Source organism: Aquarana catesbeiana, linkage group LG03, assembly GCF_042186555.1.
Source record: "Aquarana catesbeiana isolate 2022-GZ linkage group LG03, ASM4218655v1, whole genome shotgun sequence".
Lineage (NCBI taxonomy): Eukaryota > Metazoa > Chordata > Amphibia > Anura > Ranidae > Aquarana > Aquarana catesbeiana.
Window position 1 is genome coordinate 678,022,539 of NC_133326.1, and position 16,176 is coordinate 678,038,714.

Genomic DNA, 16,176 nt, shown 5'->3' on the forward strand with positions numbered 1-16,176 from the left:
TGGCTTTAAACTCATCAGGGACCCCCCTTGTAACCCCTATGACATGTATGTATACATGAGGATCAAAGCTTCCGGAGAGAGCTGCTCGCTTCCTCCTCTGACTGTGTGCTGGGTCAGTGTATGTATCAGGGGTATCTTTGGTTAGGATATGGGGCTTTCTATTTTCATCTTTTTTTTTTTTTTTTGTCTAATGCACTCTGTGGTCGCCCAGTCTGGCCCTGTGTTCCAACCCACTGGCTCCCACAGAAACCACAACTCTGTCCCCAGTAACTGTCTGTGTGGCATACATATATGTCCTTACCGTCAGGGATATCACTGTACCAATGGCATCACCATGAAGGGTCAAACGGACAAGGTACTATGTCACAGTAATCTAAGGTAAAGGTGGTCACGTGTACCTGAAGAGTTACACCAAAACGTAATTATGTTATCATTTTTGTGATGGCCACCTCCTGGGCCCCTCCCCCCTAGATCAAACAGAAAAAGGATATGCAGCACCCGAAAACACGCTCTCCTGCAGTGATAAGCGTGCATTCAGGTGTTCTTCCTGGCCAACTTGACTGAGGTGGCTGAGGTCAGCAAAACTTGGAATGGACCATCATAACTTGGCTCAAGTATCTCCAGACAGTAGTTGGTGTGTTCCTGTATGTAATTCAGGATCTGGAATGGAAGAAAACACCTGGACATGCATTCAGGTTAATTCTCGTGATAATGTGGTTACATAATTATTCAACACATCAGACTGTAACTGTAACTGTTGTGGAAAGTAACAACCAAGTCTGGGAGCTGAACCAAACAAAATTTCATAAGGGGATAGGGCATGTTTCCCCTGGGGGTGTGTCTGATACTGAACAGGGCAATGGGCTAACTGTCTGGCCAACTCATGTTAGTCTCTTGGGCCATCTTTAACATCCTGTTTTTAGTGTCCCATTCATCCTTTCTACCTTCCAGCTACTTTGAGGGTGGTATGGGTTGTGTAGTGCCAACTGAACCCCCAGTGCTGCCCAACTCTCTTTAGTAAGGGTTGGTGTTAAGGCTGGGCCCTGATCTCTCAATATCACCTCTGGGACCCCAAATCTACATACTATCTCACTCAGTAGTTTCTTAGCTGTGGTCCTGGCAGTCATGACCACTTCCACTAGGGCGTATTCGAATCTGCCACTTCTTGGCACTTGAGAATGATCAATTTGCATCCTCTGGAATGGGGTATAGGGCTTTTGCCAGGTGCTTCTTCTGTGCTTCCTGGGTTACATTTGGTGCAGATAATGCATGATCTGCAGAAGTTGTCGGTCAGTGAAGTAACTCTTGGTGCAACACTTGTTGATAAGAGAGTTCATAAAAGTCTTTGTCAAGTGGGCAGTTCCATGTGCCCATTGCACCACAGCTGGGTACATACTCCTGGGTAGACAAGGCTTCTTGTTGCACTCGAATAGTCCATTTCTGAGAGTTGCTCCTCTCCGTTTCCAGCTTTCCTTCTTATCCGGACTTGTTGTTTCCTGTAGTTCTTTTAGATAAACTCTGTCCACTGGGAAAGTCTGTAAGGTAAGCACAGGGTGGTCTTCTTCTACCACCCTGCTGTCCACTTCCCGTGGACTACCAGCTGTCTGTTTGGCAGCTGAATTGGCTAGATGATTGCCTTAAGCTTCCTTTTGAGTTCAGTTTGTCGTGTGCTTTTACTCATAATAGTCACTTGGGTTGTGAGAAGCAAGGCATCAATCAAGTTTTCACAGGTGTTCCTGCAGCCATCAGGAATCCTCTGTCCTAGATAACACCATTATCATGGGCAATGCTGAAAGCATATCTTGAGTCCATATGAATGTTGGCTCTTTTTCCCTCTGCCCATTTACATGCTGTAGTAAGTGCTTACAGCTCTGCCTCCTGTGTAGACATCACCGGTGGTAAGGCTTCAGCTTGTAGAACAGTGTTTTCAATGGTGACCGCGTGTCCTGTGTGGTCATGGGGTGACAAGTCAAGACTCTACTCCTCCTCCTCCTTTCCCCCCTCGAGAAGTGGAAGAAGGGTGGTAGGGTTCAGTGTTTGACAACTTAATAGAGTAATGCTGTCCAGTAGGAGAGAACACAGGAGTCTCAAGTGTCTGGTAGTGGACAAGTGTTTCGGCTGGATCTTGGTTGAATATGGCAACAACGTCATGGGGGGCAAGCACAACGAGGCAGTCTCCGAGGACCAAGTTCAAAGTTTTGTCAAGCAAGGCTTATGTAGCAAATCCAGCTCGCAGACACAATAGGCCTCCTCTTGCTACCGCATCCAGCCGACAGGAATAATATCCTATGGGGCGTAGGCTGATGCCGTGTGATTGGGTGAGTACACCTGCAGCATGTCTTAGACGTTCGGATACAAAGAACTTGAGCGTTTTGCCGTAGGCTGGGAGCCCTAGCGCCGGGGGTGGCGCACTTAAAGGCTTCAAACTTTAGATATTTCTTCAGGAGACATCTGGAAGGCTCTGATTGCAGAGCATCAGTAGGAAGGCTTCTGGAATCCATGCTCTGCACTAGGAAATTAGTCCAAGGAAAATGACAGGTGTTGAGCACCACTGCAATTTGGGCTTTGAGGCTCTGCAGCCCTGGTTGGCAAGATAGCACAACAGGCTTTCTGAGGTGACTTCAACAGGGGGTAAGTCAGCTGCACAAAGGAGAAGGTCATCAACATGTTGGAAGAGAATCACTTCCGGGTGTTCCTCTTGTCATGTGTCAAGGATGATAGCCATAGCTTTTGCAAACTGGCTTGGAAAGTTCTGTGCCCCTTGTGGCACAACTGTTTAGGTATGTTGCCGTTTCTTTCCGTGGATGAATGCAAAAAGGTACCAGCAGGAGGGGTGACGGTGGACACTGAAGAAAACGTTTGTAAGGTCCACCTCTGTGAGGTATTTTGCAGTCAAAGGCATCCACAGTAGGTACAGTACCTGGTTCTCTTTTTAGGATTCTCTTCTTGGGGTTATTGTGGTTTCCGGGGCAATGAAGCGCCCTCTTTTAGCTTGACTGAAACTGGTGGCACCTTTAAGTGACCGTTGTCTTCCGGTCCTGTGGACCATAGGCACGCAGGGATTCTGTCAAGTACTTCCTGCAGTATTGAACTTGAAGTTTTTGCTTCATTAAGTGTCATCAGGAGAGGCAGAGAACACAAAGCAGATGAGCCTTCTAAAGATAGGGGAGTATGTAACTTCATCCCCCCTTCAGGCGTGTCCTGATTGAGGCATGTAGTCTGGACAACACATCAGCTCCTAGTAGATTCAAGGGACATGTAGAGGACACCACAAATCTGGAAAGCAAATCAGGAAGTGGACTGGAGCGGGGCACCCCATCCATTCCTACGCAGGAAACATCAATAGTGGAAAAGAAAGAATTATTAGGCAGGTTCACCGCCCTCAACACACTTTTGGCTGCACCCCTGTCAATGAGGAAAGTGGTAGGTTTTTCGTCTGGGACATCTTGGGGCTCTGCATTCTTTTCTGAAGTGACCCCGTTTCCCACAGTTGTAACAGGTGATCCTTTCCCTGGTATTGGGCAGTGGTGGTGGACTAGTGTAGGCGGGATCTTCGTCATGGGTTACCATGAGGGGCGTTGGTTTTTTACCTTTTTGATTTTCTATACCTCTGGTCACCAACAATAAATCAGACATTTTCATTGAATGGTATTCAGGGCGGGCCACCATCAGGCCTTTTCTGATATCCTCTCTGAGCCCTGAAACAAAAGCAGTTGATAACATGTGTGTGTGTGCCTTTATGAGTCTAGCATGATACTTCTTCACAGACTCCCCTTTTATCTTGGGTAATATCTTGGATTGTGGTGGTTTGATCCGTCAACTTCTCCTTTGCCCAGTCGTGGAGTTGTGCACAGAACTCTACGCCTGAGGTGTAGGAAGTGGCACTTGTCAGGCAGGCATCATTGAAGGCCATCTGCATGACTGGCCAAAAGACATATCCTGCTTTGATTTGGCATAGGCTGATCAAGTCTCTCCAGGCAGCTGAGTAAGTTTCTTGTATCTGCACTATCCTGTGGTAGAAGGGAATTGGCTGCTTCTCTGGGTCAGGCAGACTTGTCACTAAGGCCGCTGCTTGTGATAGAGTAAAAGCGACACACATCACTGGTGCCCCTTCTGGTAACCGAGACTGTTGTTGGGGCGGGGGCTGGCAAGAGGCACTGTTCCTTACGGTTGCCAGCATGTGTTTGAGATCCTCTCGGAACTGAGAGTCTGGAGCCGGATTGGGGGTTAAATCAGTGGGTGGCTTTGCTGCCTGCTGTTGGGCTTCCCACTCAGATGCTTCTTCATCATTAACATATCCGGCCTGGGAATGTGATGCTCCCGTATTGGGGAAGACAGGTGTGTGGTATGAACCATCTTGGTTTAAAACAGGGAGGGCTGGGTACAGGCTGTTTAAGCTTACTGGGTGTACCAAGATGGCCGCCGGCAGGAAGTGCACTGGACTGGGTAGAAAGTGAAGGCATGGGTGCACTAAGATGGCCGCCGGGCTGAGTTGTCACAGTGGGTTGTGCTTGGGTGGTGAGAAAGGAGTGGTTGTTAGACGGAGGGCAGTGCTGTCCCTCCCCTCCTTTGTTTCAAGTTCCAACATATCATCAGCTCTGTGATACACATACATAATACAATCGCCATCTTTCTTAACTTCCTTTATCCAATTTTCTTTATCACACAGGATTTTTCTCCCTGTTTCTTCAGCAACATAACTTTCGCCACTTCTTTCAACTTTGTTAACTATTTCAACATCTTCTTCTCTCCTTCTTTACAATATCACTTTCTTTACAATCTCACTTTCTTTACAATATCACTTTCTGTTTCTCGGCTAACGGCTTGAGAGGAGAATACATACAACCAAGGGGTTAATATTTTTCTCAGCGTTCTTTATCAACAAATTCCTTCGGTGGGGGCACATACTGCGCTCCTAGCTTCTACTGTTTGCTATAACCCTGTAATGTACGGTTAATCTCAGAACAAGAACAAACACGTCAGGGGTAGTGAGGAGCAACGGCCCGCGACCTAACAGATCCCCCGGGCAGCCCCCCCTCCGACCTTAACCAGTCCCCAACCCCTCTCGTGTATAGCAAACAGTAAACCACAAATACACTCACGACAGGACATTACACCTGCCACTCTTCGAACTGCAAAATTTCAGCAGGCTAAGATAACCACAAGGGCAGACCACCCTGCAAAAATAAAGCCGTTTATAGATGTTTTTTTTACAGCTCTACACCAAGAGGCCGACAACTCGTCTTGGGGTGAGACATCTGTAACACTTTCAGACTGCAAAGCCAGCAGCTGAGATAACCCTCAAAGGTTCGTCGAACCCAGAGTAACCCGTCTGTAAAGGTTTGCTACAAGGGAAACAATCTCATCCCAGAGGCCGAAAGCTCATCTGGAGATGAGACTACCCATTCACACATGTAGCACTTTTAGACTGCTGAGTTTCGCAGCCCAAAGAATGGCAGACAGTGAACAAAAAATACAGTCAGCAGAAACCCATTGGCAGGTTCGTTAAAACAACCTCAGGCAAGGAAATACCTGCCTCTAAGACAGTCTCAGCATACCGACAGAATCCAGCCGTCAACCGAAAGATAAGAAAGTCGTACAGTGGTAAGAATATAAATCAAACTTACCGGTACTGTTAGGGCTGCGCAAACCCCCTCTTATCAATCAATTAACGCCCGAATGCTTGTCGCGGTATAGCGTCGACTGTAGCCTGAGGTCCCGGGTTTCGGCACCATCTGGAAATGATTAAGAGCTCCAATCGAGCCCAAGGTTATCTGCTGCTGTCTCTAATTTGAAAGTGTTGATATGCATGCATATAAAAGTAAACACTCTGAGACACGCTCAGCTCCGTTACTTCTTACACTTCTAATTTATTCAAGGCGGTGCTAATGTTTTATACACACAAATACGTCATTGCTATGTTAGCCTAATAGGTACATCTCATTGGTTAAGATAGAAAAAGAAAATGGAGAATCTTCATAACGAGGTCTGGCTGTCCTTGGTTTTATCTTCAGTTCCGCGTTCTTCTGATGTGTGGGATGCAGGGGGTACCCGCCATTTTGAGAAAATATAGGAACAGAGCAAACCTGTATACTTATATAATGAGTAAGGAGAAAAATATGTATGCACATAAGAAAATAGACATTTTCAGATTACTATTATTATTATTTACATCACATTCCTTCACAAATGCAGTTACATACTTCTACTTTCTGTGTCACCCTGCATGAGGAATCCATGCAGATATGTGCTGGCAAATATCATGAATCAAGATAGCGTCCAAACTGATTTTTTTATTGCATGATCACATCACAAAGTGGTGCAATGTTTCGGAGCCACACAGGGCACCTTCGTCAGGCATGGATCCCCTTCTGTCCGTATCACCCTGCAGGAGGAGGACAGACTCATAGCCCCCTTCTGTCTGTATCACCCTGCAGGAGGAGGACAGACTCATAGCCCCCTTCTGTCTGTATCACCCTGCAGGAGGAGGACAGACTCATAGCTCCCTTCTGTCTGTATCATCCTGCAGGAGGAGGACAGACTCATAGCTCCCTTCTGTCTGTATCACCCTGCAGGAGGAGGACAGACTCATAGCTCTCTTCTGTCTGTATCACCCTGCAGGAGGAGGACAGACTCATAGCTCTCTTCTGTCTGTATCACCCTGCAGGAAGAGGACAGACTCATAGCCCCCTTCTGTCTGTATCACCCTGCAGGAGGAGGACAGACTCATAGCCCCCTTCTGTCTGTATCACCCTGCAGGAGGAGGACAGACTCATAGCCCCCTTCTGTCTGTATTACCCTGCAGGAGGAGGACAGACTCATAGCTCCCTTCTCCCTGCTTTTTTTTTCTTTTTTTTTTTCCCTTCTCATTCACCTTGTAATGTAATAGCATCCCTAGTTTTTTGTTTTTTCCATTTTTTTTATTTCTGTTTTTTTCTCTATAGGTTATCTCACTCAGAAGAACGCTGTCAGGGACTCTCTCGGTCTTTGCATCGATTGGAAACTGAGAGAGCAGATATGCTAACCCAGCTCCAGGAGGTCATGAAGAGCCACTGGAGCCAGGCCTTGCAAGTTCTCTCCTCGAAGGTTCGTTCCTTTTATTAAAAATGTATCTTAAAATGGACCTGAAATTAAAAAAGTGTAAATTTTGGTTTATTATTGTGAACCCAAAGAGAATTGTGCCTAGCAATTTAGCAGTACTCTGAAAAATCTACCTCCCTTGTCTTTAATTCCTCTTGAAAAATAGTATTGCACTTCTGTGCTTAGGGACTTCTGTATATCTGCAGTGTGAGATCACCTAAGATTTAGAGTTAGATTTGGTAATGTCACTACTGTGCTTCTGTTTCTCTGCTGGAGAGGACACTGTACCTGAGGATCTGCAGTACAAGGATCTCTCTGCTTCGTTTATTCTGTGGATCTGTTTTCCCTCCACCCCTTCAACTGCTTTTTAACCACTTCAGGCCCGGAAGAAATTACCCCCTTCCTGACGGGCCATGTTTTGCGATATGGCACTGCGTCTCTTTAACTGACAATTGCACGGTCATGCGACGTTGTACCCAAACAAAATTGATGTCCTTTTTTTTTCCCCACAAATAGAGCTTTCTTTTGTTGGTATTTTATTACCTTTGCGGTTTTTATTTTTTGCGCTGTAAACAAAGACCAAAAATGTTGAAAAAAAACACAATTTTTTACTTTTTGCTATAATAAATATCCCAAATTAAAAAAAAAAACAAAAAAACATAAATTTCTTCCTCAGTTTAGGCCGATATGTATTCTTCTACATATTTTTGGTAAAAAAAAAAATCGTTATAGCGTCTACAAAATAGGGGATAGATTTATGCCATTTTTATTTATTTTTTCTACTAGTAATGGCGGTAATGGTAATGGTAATTTTTATTTTTTTTTTAATCGGGACTGCAACATTGCAGCGGACGGATCTGACATTTTTTTTGGGACCAGTGACCTTTATACAGCGATCAGAGCTAAAAATAGCCACCAATTACTGTATTAATATCGCAGGCAGGGAAGGGGTTAACCCTAGGGGCCGATCAAGGGGTTCAATGTGTTCCCTCAGTGTGTTATAACTGTAGAGGGATGGGACTGCCTGGGGGAGGCGACCGATCGCTGTTCCTATATACTAGGAACACACGATCTGTCTCCTCTCCCCTGCCAGAACGGGGATGTGTTATACACACACATCCCCATTCTGGCTCTGTCGGGAGCGATCGCAGGTGCCCGGCTGACATCGTGGCCACCGGGCACGTGCATTGGCTCCTCAGTGACGCGATGCCTGCACCCCCTGTACCCCTTAAAGCCGCCACCATATAGCTACGGCGATTCGTGCAGGAGAGCCATTCTGACTGCGGGCGGGCGGCAAGAGGTTAACTAATCCCTTACCTGTCATGGGGGACAGGTCTGATATGAGGAAACGCAGTCCTCTACTAAGAGACTGCCTCCAAACAGAGATACAGCGTGGAACAAGATGTTAGTAAAAAATGGTAGGTCAGTAATGGGTAAAGATCAGCCCCAGGGGCCACCGGCAATACTGATGACTAGTGTTTTGCCCTATTATTTCCTTTTTTTTGGGCATAGTTTCCACATTTCAAGCCCTTTTTTAATCTCTAGGCAGGGTTTTGCTAAGTTTCTGAGATAATGAAAGGTTGAAGACCCTGATGGAGAAATATCAAGGCACCATTCCTTAATCAATAGAAAATGCGCATTTTTGTTGTGTCAAAACAACACCAAATATCTAAAAGATATATATTGTTATTCATACATTTAAAATAGATAAAAGTTAAAAACCATATCCATTAGCAATGAACAGTCTTCGAAGTAATATACATGCATCAAAGCATAGTGGAATGACGCTTTTCGCCTGTAAATTGCTTCCTCAGGATCCACTATTCATTTCTTCATATTGGAATATAGTAACTGTCAAAGAAAACTTAACAATAATATAAAATATACAGTAGACCCACAAAGGAGGTCAAACAAAACACAACAAGCCACATGACCCTGTTGTGCCACACGGGAGGTGGAACTGAGAGAAGAAGAGAAACACACGTACACTGAACTTTTTTTCTTTGCAGTGTCCGTATGTTTTTCTTCTCTCCCTTCCACCTTCTGTGTGCAACAACTGGGTCATATGGTTTGTTTGTTTTTTGTTTTGTGTTTGACCTCCTTTGTGGGTCTATTATATTACATTTTATTTTATATTATTGTGATGTTTTTTTTGACGGTTACCATATTCCAATATGAAGATATGATATGGATTCCAAAGACGCAATTTACAGACAAAACGCATCGATCCACTATGCTTTTATGCATGTATATTATTACTTTGTAGACTGTTCATTGCTAATGAATATGGTTTTTAACTTTTTGTCTTTTTTACATGTTTGAATAAAACTATATCTTTTAAATTTTTGGTGTTTTGGCATTTTACTAAGCTTCTGTCTAATTACAAGCCCTTTTATTTGCAATATGCAGTCCATAACACATCCTTTCTTTTCACAGGCTCCCACTATAGCCCCATCATCCTTTGTTCCCTTTCAGCAGACAGAACCTACCGAGCAATGGTCCAGTAAACAGACCAGAGAAGGGGGCTATGGTGAAGAGACTAGCGACAAAACGAGGCAAGGTGTGATAGGAACCAGTCACCTCAACAGCAGTAACAGCAGCCACCGCAAAGCAGGTGGTAGCCACTTAGAGCTCAACAATAGCCAACATCTAGAAGATAGTAATAAGACTAGCCAAAGGTCTACCAGCAGTAGACATCTTAAAGAGAGCGTTAGCTCAGACTTGATTAACTTTAGCCATCTCTTGAATGAGAGAAGCCAAGGTCCTGTTGGTGGGAGGGAGGACAAGGAACCCAGTCTCAGATATATGGGTGATGGATCCCTGTTTTGTAACAAAACCACCATCAACAAATCTAGTGGCCAACCTCTTATAGGAATTAGCCAGCCTAAGGAGAATATTGGGCAACTTGCCAAAGCCCAGGAAACAGTTGCTACAAGTATGAGAAGTCTTCTCAACAGTGGTCATTGTGAGTCAAGAAGCCATGACAAACCCCAACACATTGATAAAGACTTCCAACACATTGATGAAGACCTGCTCAAGTCAAATGTGGCTGTTGAACTCAGTAGAAGACATTTATTTGATGATTATGTTAAAGAATTATCTAGCCAGCTCATGAAGAGTGGAAACCTGGATCTGAACCAGAGATCGATTACTGACCTAAATATTACCAGTAGTGGCCAGTTCAGGGATATCAGTGGCCATAGCCAGTCGGTGACCTTTAAAGATTGCAACAGCCAAAGCTGGCTTCATCAAGCCATGTTGGACCACCATCACCCCACCATGGGTTACACAAGCTTTAATGAAATTGAAAGAAGCCACCTCCGAGATGTCAGTGGTCATTCTTTTATTAGTGGTCATGGTCAACCTAATGTGATAAAAGACAGTACTAGTAACCAAAATTGTGCCAGTCATGCGCGAGCCAAGGTTGTGGATGAAGAAAACTATTTGAAGGAGCTCAGAAACTTTACGGCTCATTCACAGACAACATCGACCATTCCCCATTTAAGCCCCATATATAAAGACCACATCAGTGGTTCAAATCAGGAGATACGAATCCATCCTGGTCATAGAGAACAGTCATCCAGGAGTCTCCAGACAAGTCACAGGATGACAGATCCAGAAGAAAGTTTCTTCCCTCTGCAAATGGAGGAGTTGAGTCAAAGTTTTAGCAGTCATCATGGATTTTTCCCTCTGGAGCCCCTCCCAGACAGAACAATGTCTGGAACTGGTAAGTCGTACACCTAAAACAGATATTTAGATGAGTGCCTCTAACCCATTCAATAGAAACCGATGCAATGACTGATACCTCATGTTCATGAAAACACAGCCCATCCAATCACTAGAGACCAGTGACCTCACGGACACTTCATATTCATGAGAATGCAGCCTGTCCAATCACTAAAGAACAGAAAAAGAATGTGGTGCTCTGGGAATGAGAGGAAAATCAGTAGCTCAAACAATGCAAAAGTCCAAAGTTAAACGTGCATATTGGTCCAAATATAATGTGTAGATAGCTGCCAGATGAACAATTGAAAAGCGACTCTGTGTGATGAATCAAAGCAAAAAAAAAATACAAGCAGAGCCATCTCAGTGTAGTAAATTATTAATATCAATTCAATGAACAGTGCCATCCCGACCCTTCATATTCATGAGAACACAGCCCATCCAATCTCTGGAGACCAGTGACATCACCAACACCTCATATTCATGAGAACGCTGCCTGTCCATTCACTAGAGACCAGTGACATCACCAACCCCTCATATTCATGAGAACACAGCCCGTCCAATCACTGACACTTTGTACACATGGAAACACAGCCGGTCCAATCACTAGACAACAGTAAAATCACAGATACTTTATATTTATGAGAACACTGCCTGTCCATTCACTAGAGATCAATGACCTCATCTACACTTTATAGTCATGAGATCACAGCCCATCCAATCACTGGAGACCAGTGTCACCACTGACACTTCATATTCTTGAAAACACAGTCAGTCCAATCACTGGAGACCAGTGACATCACCAACGCTTCGTATTGATAAGAACACAGCCAATTCAATCACTAGAGACCAGTGACCTCACCGATACTTCATATTCATGAGAACACAGCCTGTCCATTCACTAGAGACCAGTGACATCTTCAACACTTCATAGTCATGAGAACACAGCCCATCCAATCACTGGAGATCAGTGACCTCACCGACACTTCATATTCATGAGAGCACAGCCCGTCCAATCACTGGAGACCAGCGACATCACTGACACTTCATATTCATGAGATCACAGCCTGTCCAATCACTAGAGCCCAGCGACATCACTGACACTTCATAGTCATGAGAACACAGCCCATCCAATCACTGGAGATCAGTGACCTCACCGACACTTCATATTCATGAGAGCACAGCCCGTCCAATCACTGGAGACCAGCGACATCACTGACACTTCATATTCATGAGATCACAGCCTGTCCAATCACTAGAGCCCAGCGACATCACTGACACTTCATAGTCATGAGAACACAGCCCATCCAATCACTGGAGATCAGTGACCTCACTGACACTTCATATTCATGAGAACACAGCCCGTCCAATCACTGGAGACCAGCGACATCACTGACACTTCATATTCATGAGAACACAGCCCGTCCAATCACTAGAGACCAGCAACATCACTGACACTTCATATTCATGAGAACACAGCCCGTCCAATCACTGACACTTCTTGCACATGGAAACACAGCCGGTCCAATCACTAGAAAACAGTGATATCACCGAAACTTTATATTTATGAGATCACAGCCCGTTTAATCACTAGAGACCAGTGACATCATCAACACTTCATTTTCATGAGAGCAGAGCCTGTCCAATCACTGGAGACCAGTAACATCAACGACACTTTATATTCATGACAGCAGAGCCCGTCCAATCACTAGTGACCAGTGACATCACTGACACTTTGTATTTATAAGAACACAGCCAATCCAATCACTAGAGACTAGTGACATTATCAACACTTCATAGTCATGAGATCAAAGCCCATCCAATCACTGGAGACCAGTGGTATCCCTGACACTTCATATACATGAGAGCACAGCCTGTCACATAGTGTGGTTGGGGATGTGACTGACATTGTAATTGTTGCACCATATGGAGGGGTGTGGATTGTGGATTCTCCCAAAGCCTTGTTATAGCTAGTCTTGCTTTAATAATCCCATTTAAAGCAGCAAAAGTGTAATTTCTCTGACTGCTGCTGTTTTTATCTGCTTACTTGTGACCTTCTGTCTTATCACAAACATAGCTTGTGAAATTGCAAGAAAATATCTTTAAAGAGCTTACGCATCTTAAAGAGCTTAAAGTACTGTCTTCTACAAACACAAAGCTTTGACAGATGTCAGCCATTTTGAAAGCTTCGTAAGACCATTCCCTGTCAAGGAATCCCAAGAGACACGTAGACTAAATCTTCACAGTAGACACCTATTTTTACTGTTCGATAAACCCGACCCGTTCCACTGCTCACAGGCCAGCCAAGGACTCTCTGCCAAGGATGCAGAATTTTGGTGTCTAGTTTTTCTACCAGCTCAGTATTGTTTTGGATGCTGGGTGCACATAATGGATTTTTGCAGCTATAACAGTCAGCGATCACATATGTGAGGCTATTGTTTTCTGTAGAAGTTGTGCTGTAAGTGACTCTACATAAAGAGTGGCTGCTTTTTTAAAGCTGAACAGAATTGTATCTGGGCACTACAAATTGAAAACGCTATTTAGTTCATTTTGAACCACTTCCCATCCAGGCCAATTCTGGCACTACACTCCTACATGTAAAAATCTTTTTTTTTTTTTTTATTTCTAGAAAATTACTCAGAACCCCCAAACATTATCTATGTTTTTTAGCAGAGACTCTAGGGATTAAGATGGAGGTTGTTGCAACTTTTTATGTCACACGGTATTTGCGCAGCAAGTTTTCAAACACTTACTTATTTTTTTTTTTGAAGAAAAAAAAGTTTCATGAATAAAAAACGAACCAAACCGTAAAGTTTGCCCAATTTTTTGTATAATGTGAAAGATGATGTTACTCCGAGTAAACAGAGACCTAACATGTCACGCTTTAAAATTGCACGCACTCGTGGAATGGCGTCAATCTTTGGTACTTAACACGTATGCGTTCGCTTCTGTGCGCGAGCATGCGGGGGGTGCTTTCAAATTTTTATTTATTTTTTTTATTCTTTATTTTACTTTTTACTTTTTTTTTTTTTACAGTTTTTTTTTTTTGTAATCACTTATTCATGTTACAAGGAATGTAAACATCCCTTGTAATAGAAATGGTGTGTGTGACAGGTCCTCTTTTTATGGAGAGATGGGGGGATGGAGATGGAGATCTAAGACCCCAATCTCTACTTCAGGCTGGAAAGACCGAGATCAGAAAATAAACTGTCTTTCCAGCCACGTTCCTGCCATTGTTTACTTCCGCCGGTCTGGACGTGACATCATAACGTCGCTCTCAGGTCTCCAAGGGTCATAAAGATGACTGGGGACCATCTGGTCACCAGAAATCTCTATGCTCAACTTCTCTCGTTCTCCAGCTCGCCGATCGCACGGACGAGCCGGTAGAAGCACCGGAGGGCGGCGGGAAGGGGGATGTTCCCTCTCGCCACCTATAAGAACGATCAAGCGGCTGAACTGCCACTATGATTGTTCATACAGTGCACAGAATCACTGGCTAAAAAAAATGATATCTGAATGATGCCTGTAGCTGCACCCATCATTTCAGTTATCACTACTCAAACTCCAGGATGTCATATGATGTACCTTGGGTGGGAAGTGGTTAATATTCAAAGCAAACTCCCCCATCCAACTGTCTCTCCATGCTTTATTTCCACTTTGAAAAACACCCCCTAGCATTTCTGGCCATGTTAAGTAAGGGCACATAATCCATGTAGCATTTACTTCCTGGAATTCATCTGCCCTTAGCTCAGGTATGCAGACGGGAGGATGGGCTTAGCTGAGAAAACCCCTCCTCCAGATGAAAGCATAAAACAATGCCCATGAAGAGTCTTGGGATGTATGACTGCATTTTGACCTAGGCCAGAAACCAGGTAGCAACTGATGAGATGTAAGGAAAAAAAAATTAAAACAAGTAAATATATTATACCTTCCTATCTATTTACTATTGCTAGCAGAATAAGAATTGAAAATAGTTGATGTTGGTTGAGAGAATTTAATTACACCTGAAATTTTCTAATTACCTGTCTGCTTTTTAACTGCTGCCCGCCGTATAGTGAAATAACAGGTAGGCGGGGGGGGGGGCACTCTTGTTCTTGGAGGATGCCACATGACATGAGGATCGGTGGTGCCCCGTGTCCCTCTGACACAGCACATCACGGTAAAGAGCCTATGACCTATCCAACCACAGCTGATCACAGTGTAAACCGGAAATGCCGGTTATTAGCATTCCTCTCCTCACACTGACAGCACGTCATTCCTCGGTGGGGACATCTGCACTAATAATCAGGGTACTGATCGTCAGTGTCGGGAATATTAGTGCTGCCTGTAGGGGTGCAACGGATCAAAAAACTCACGGTTCGGATCGTTCCTCGGATCAGAAGTCACGGTTCAGATCATTTTCGGATCAACAAAAAAAAAATCTCCCCCATGAATGTAATATTCACAATCTTGGTATTGGCGGGTATATTGTCAGGGCATTTGCAGAGTATTGTCAGGGCATTTGCAGAGTATTGTCAGGGCATTTGCAGAGTATTGTCAGGGCATTTGCAGAGTATTGTCAGGGCATTTGCAGAGTATTGTCAGGGCATTTGCAGAGTATTGTCAGGGCATTGCAGAGTATTGTCAGGGCATTGCAGAGTATTGTCAGGGCATTGCAGAGTATTGTCAGGGCATTGCAGTGTATTGGCACTGCTGCCATCCGAACTCTCCCCTCCACTGCACAGATCAGTACACAGAGGGGAGACATGACGCCGGTTTGTTACACGTGGTAAACAGCTGCCGGGTGTACCAAGATGGCCGCCGCTCCGGAGCTAGGCCGAAGCTGCGGCCTTTCCTATGGCGGAGGCCACAGAGCGCTCCGCGGATCGCGGGTGTCCCGATCCGCGCAGGTTGATCAGTACGGATCACGGCTCGATGTCTGTCAGTGCTGCCTATCCATGCCCATCAGTGCTGCATATTAGTGTTGCTTCATTAGTGCCTGCAATGCAGCCTTATCAGCGCACATCAGTGAAAGAGAAACATTTATTTATAGAGCTGCACGATTTTGGCCAAAATGAGAATCACAATTTTTTTCCTTAGAATAAAGATCATGATTCTCACGGCGTAACATCCTCTTTCGCATTATACAAAAAAATCAGGCTAACTTTACTGTTTAGTTTTTAATTCATTCATTAAAGTGTTTTTTTCCCCAAAAAATGTTGTTTGAAAGACCGCTGCGCAAATACAGTGTGACATAAAATATTGCAACAATCGCTATTTTATTCTCTAGGGCAGGGGTAGGCAACCTTTTGAGCACAGTGTGCCGAAAAATGTTTTCAAAGAAATTGAGCGTGCCGATTTTATAACAAAATATCAACTTCACTCTCAATCACA

The 16,176-nt window shown here is 44.3% G+C and overlaps 1 protein-coding gene across 1 annotated transcript in view; it reads left to right on the forward strand.

Annotated features, from left to right (window-relative positions):
• The window catches only part of CNTROB (centrobin, centriole duplication and spindle assembly protein), a 101,366-nt gene that overhangs the window by 63,358 nt on the left and 21,832 nt on the right, over positions 1 to 16,176 (forward strand). The window contains exons 13-14 of the mRNA XM_073622926.1: positions 6,945 to 7,086; positions 9,517 to 10,807. Of these exons, the coding sequence (XP_073479027.1) occupies positions 6,945 to 7,086; positions 9,517 to 10,807 (1,433 nt within the window). The remainder of the gene's footprint in view (positions 1 to 6,944; positions 7,087 to 9,516; positions 10,808 to 16,176) is intronic.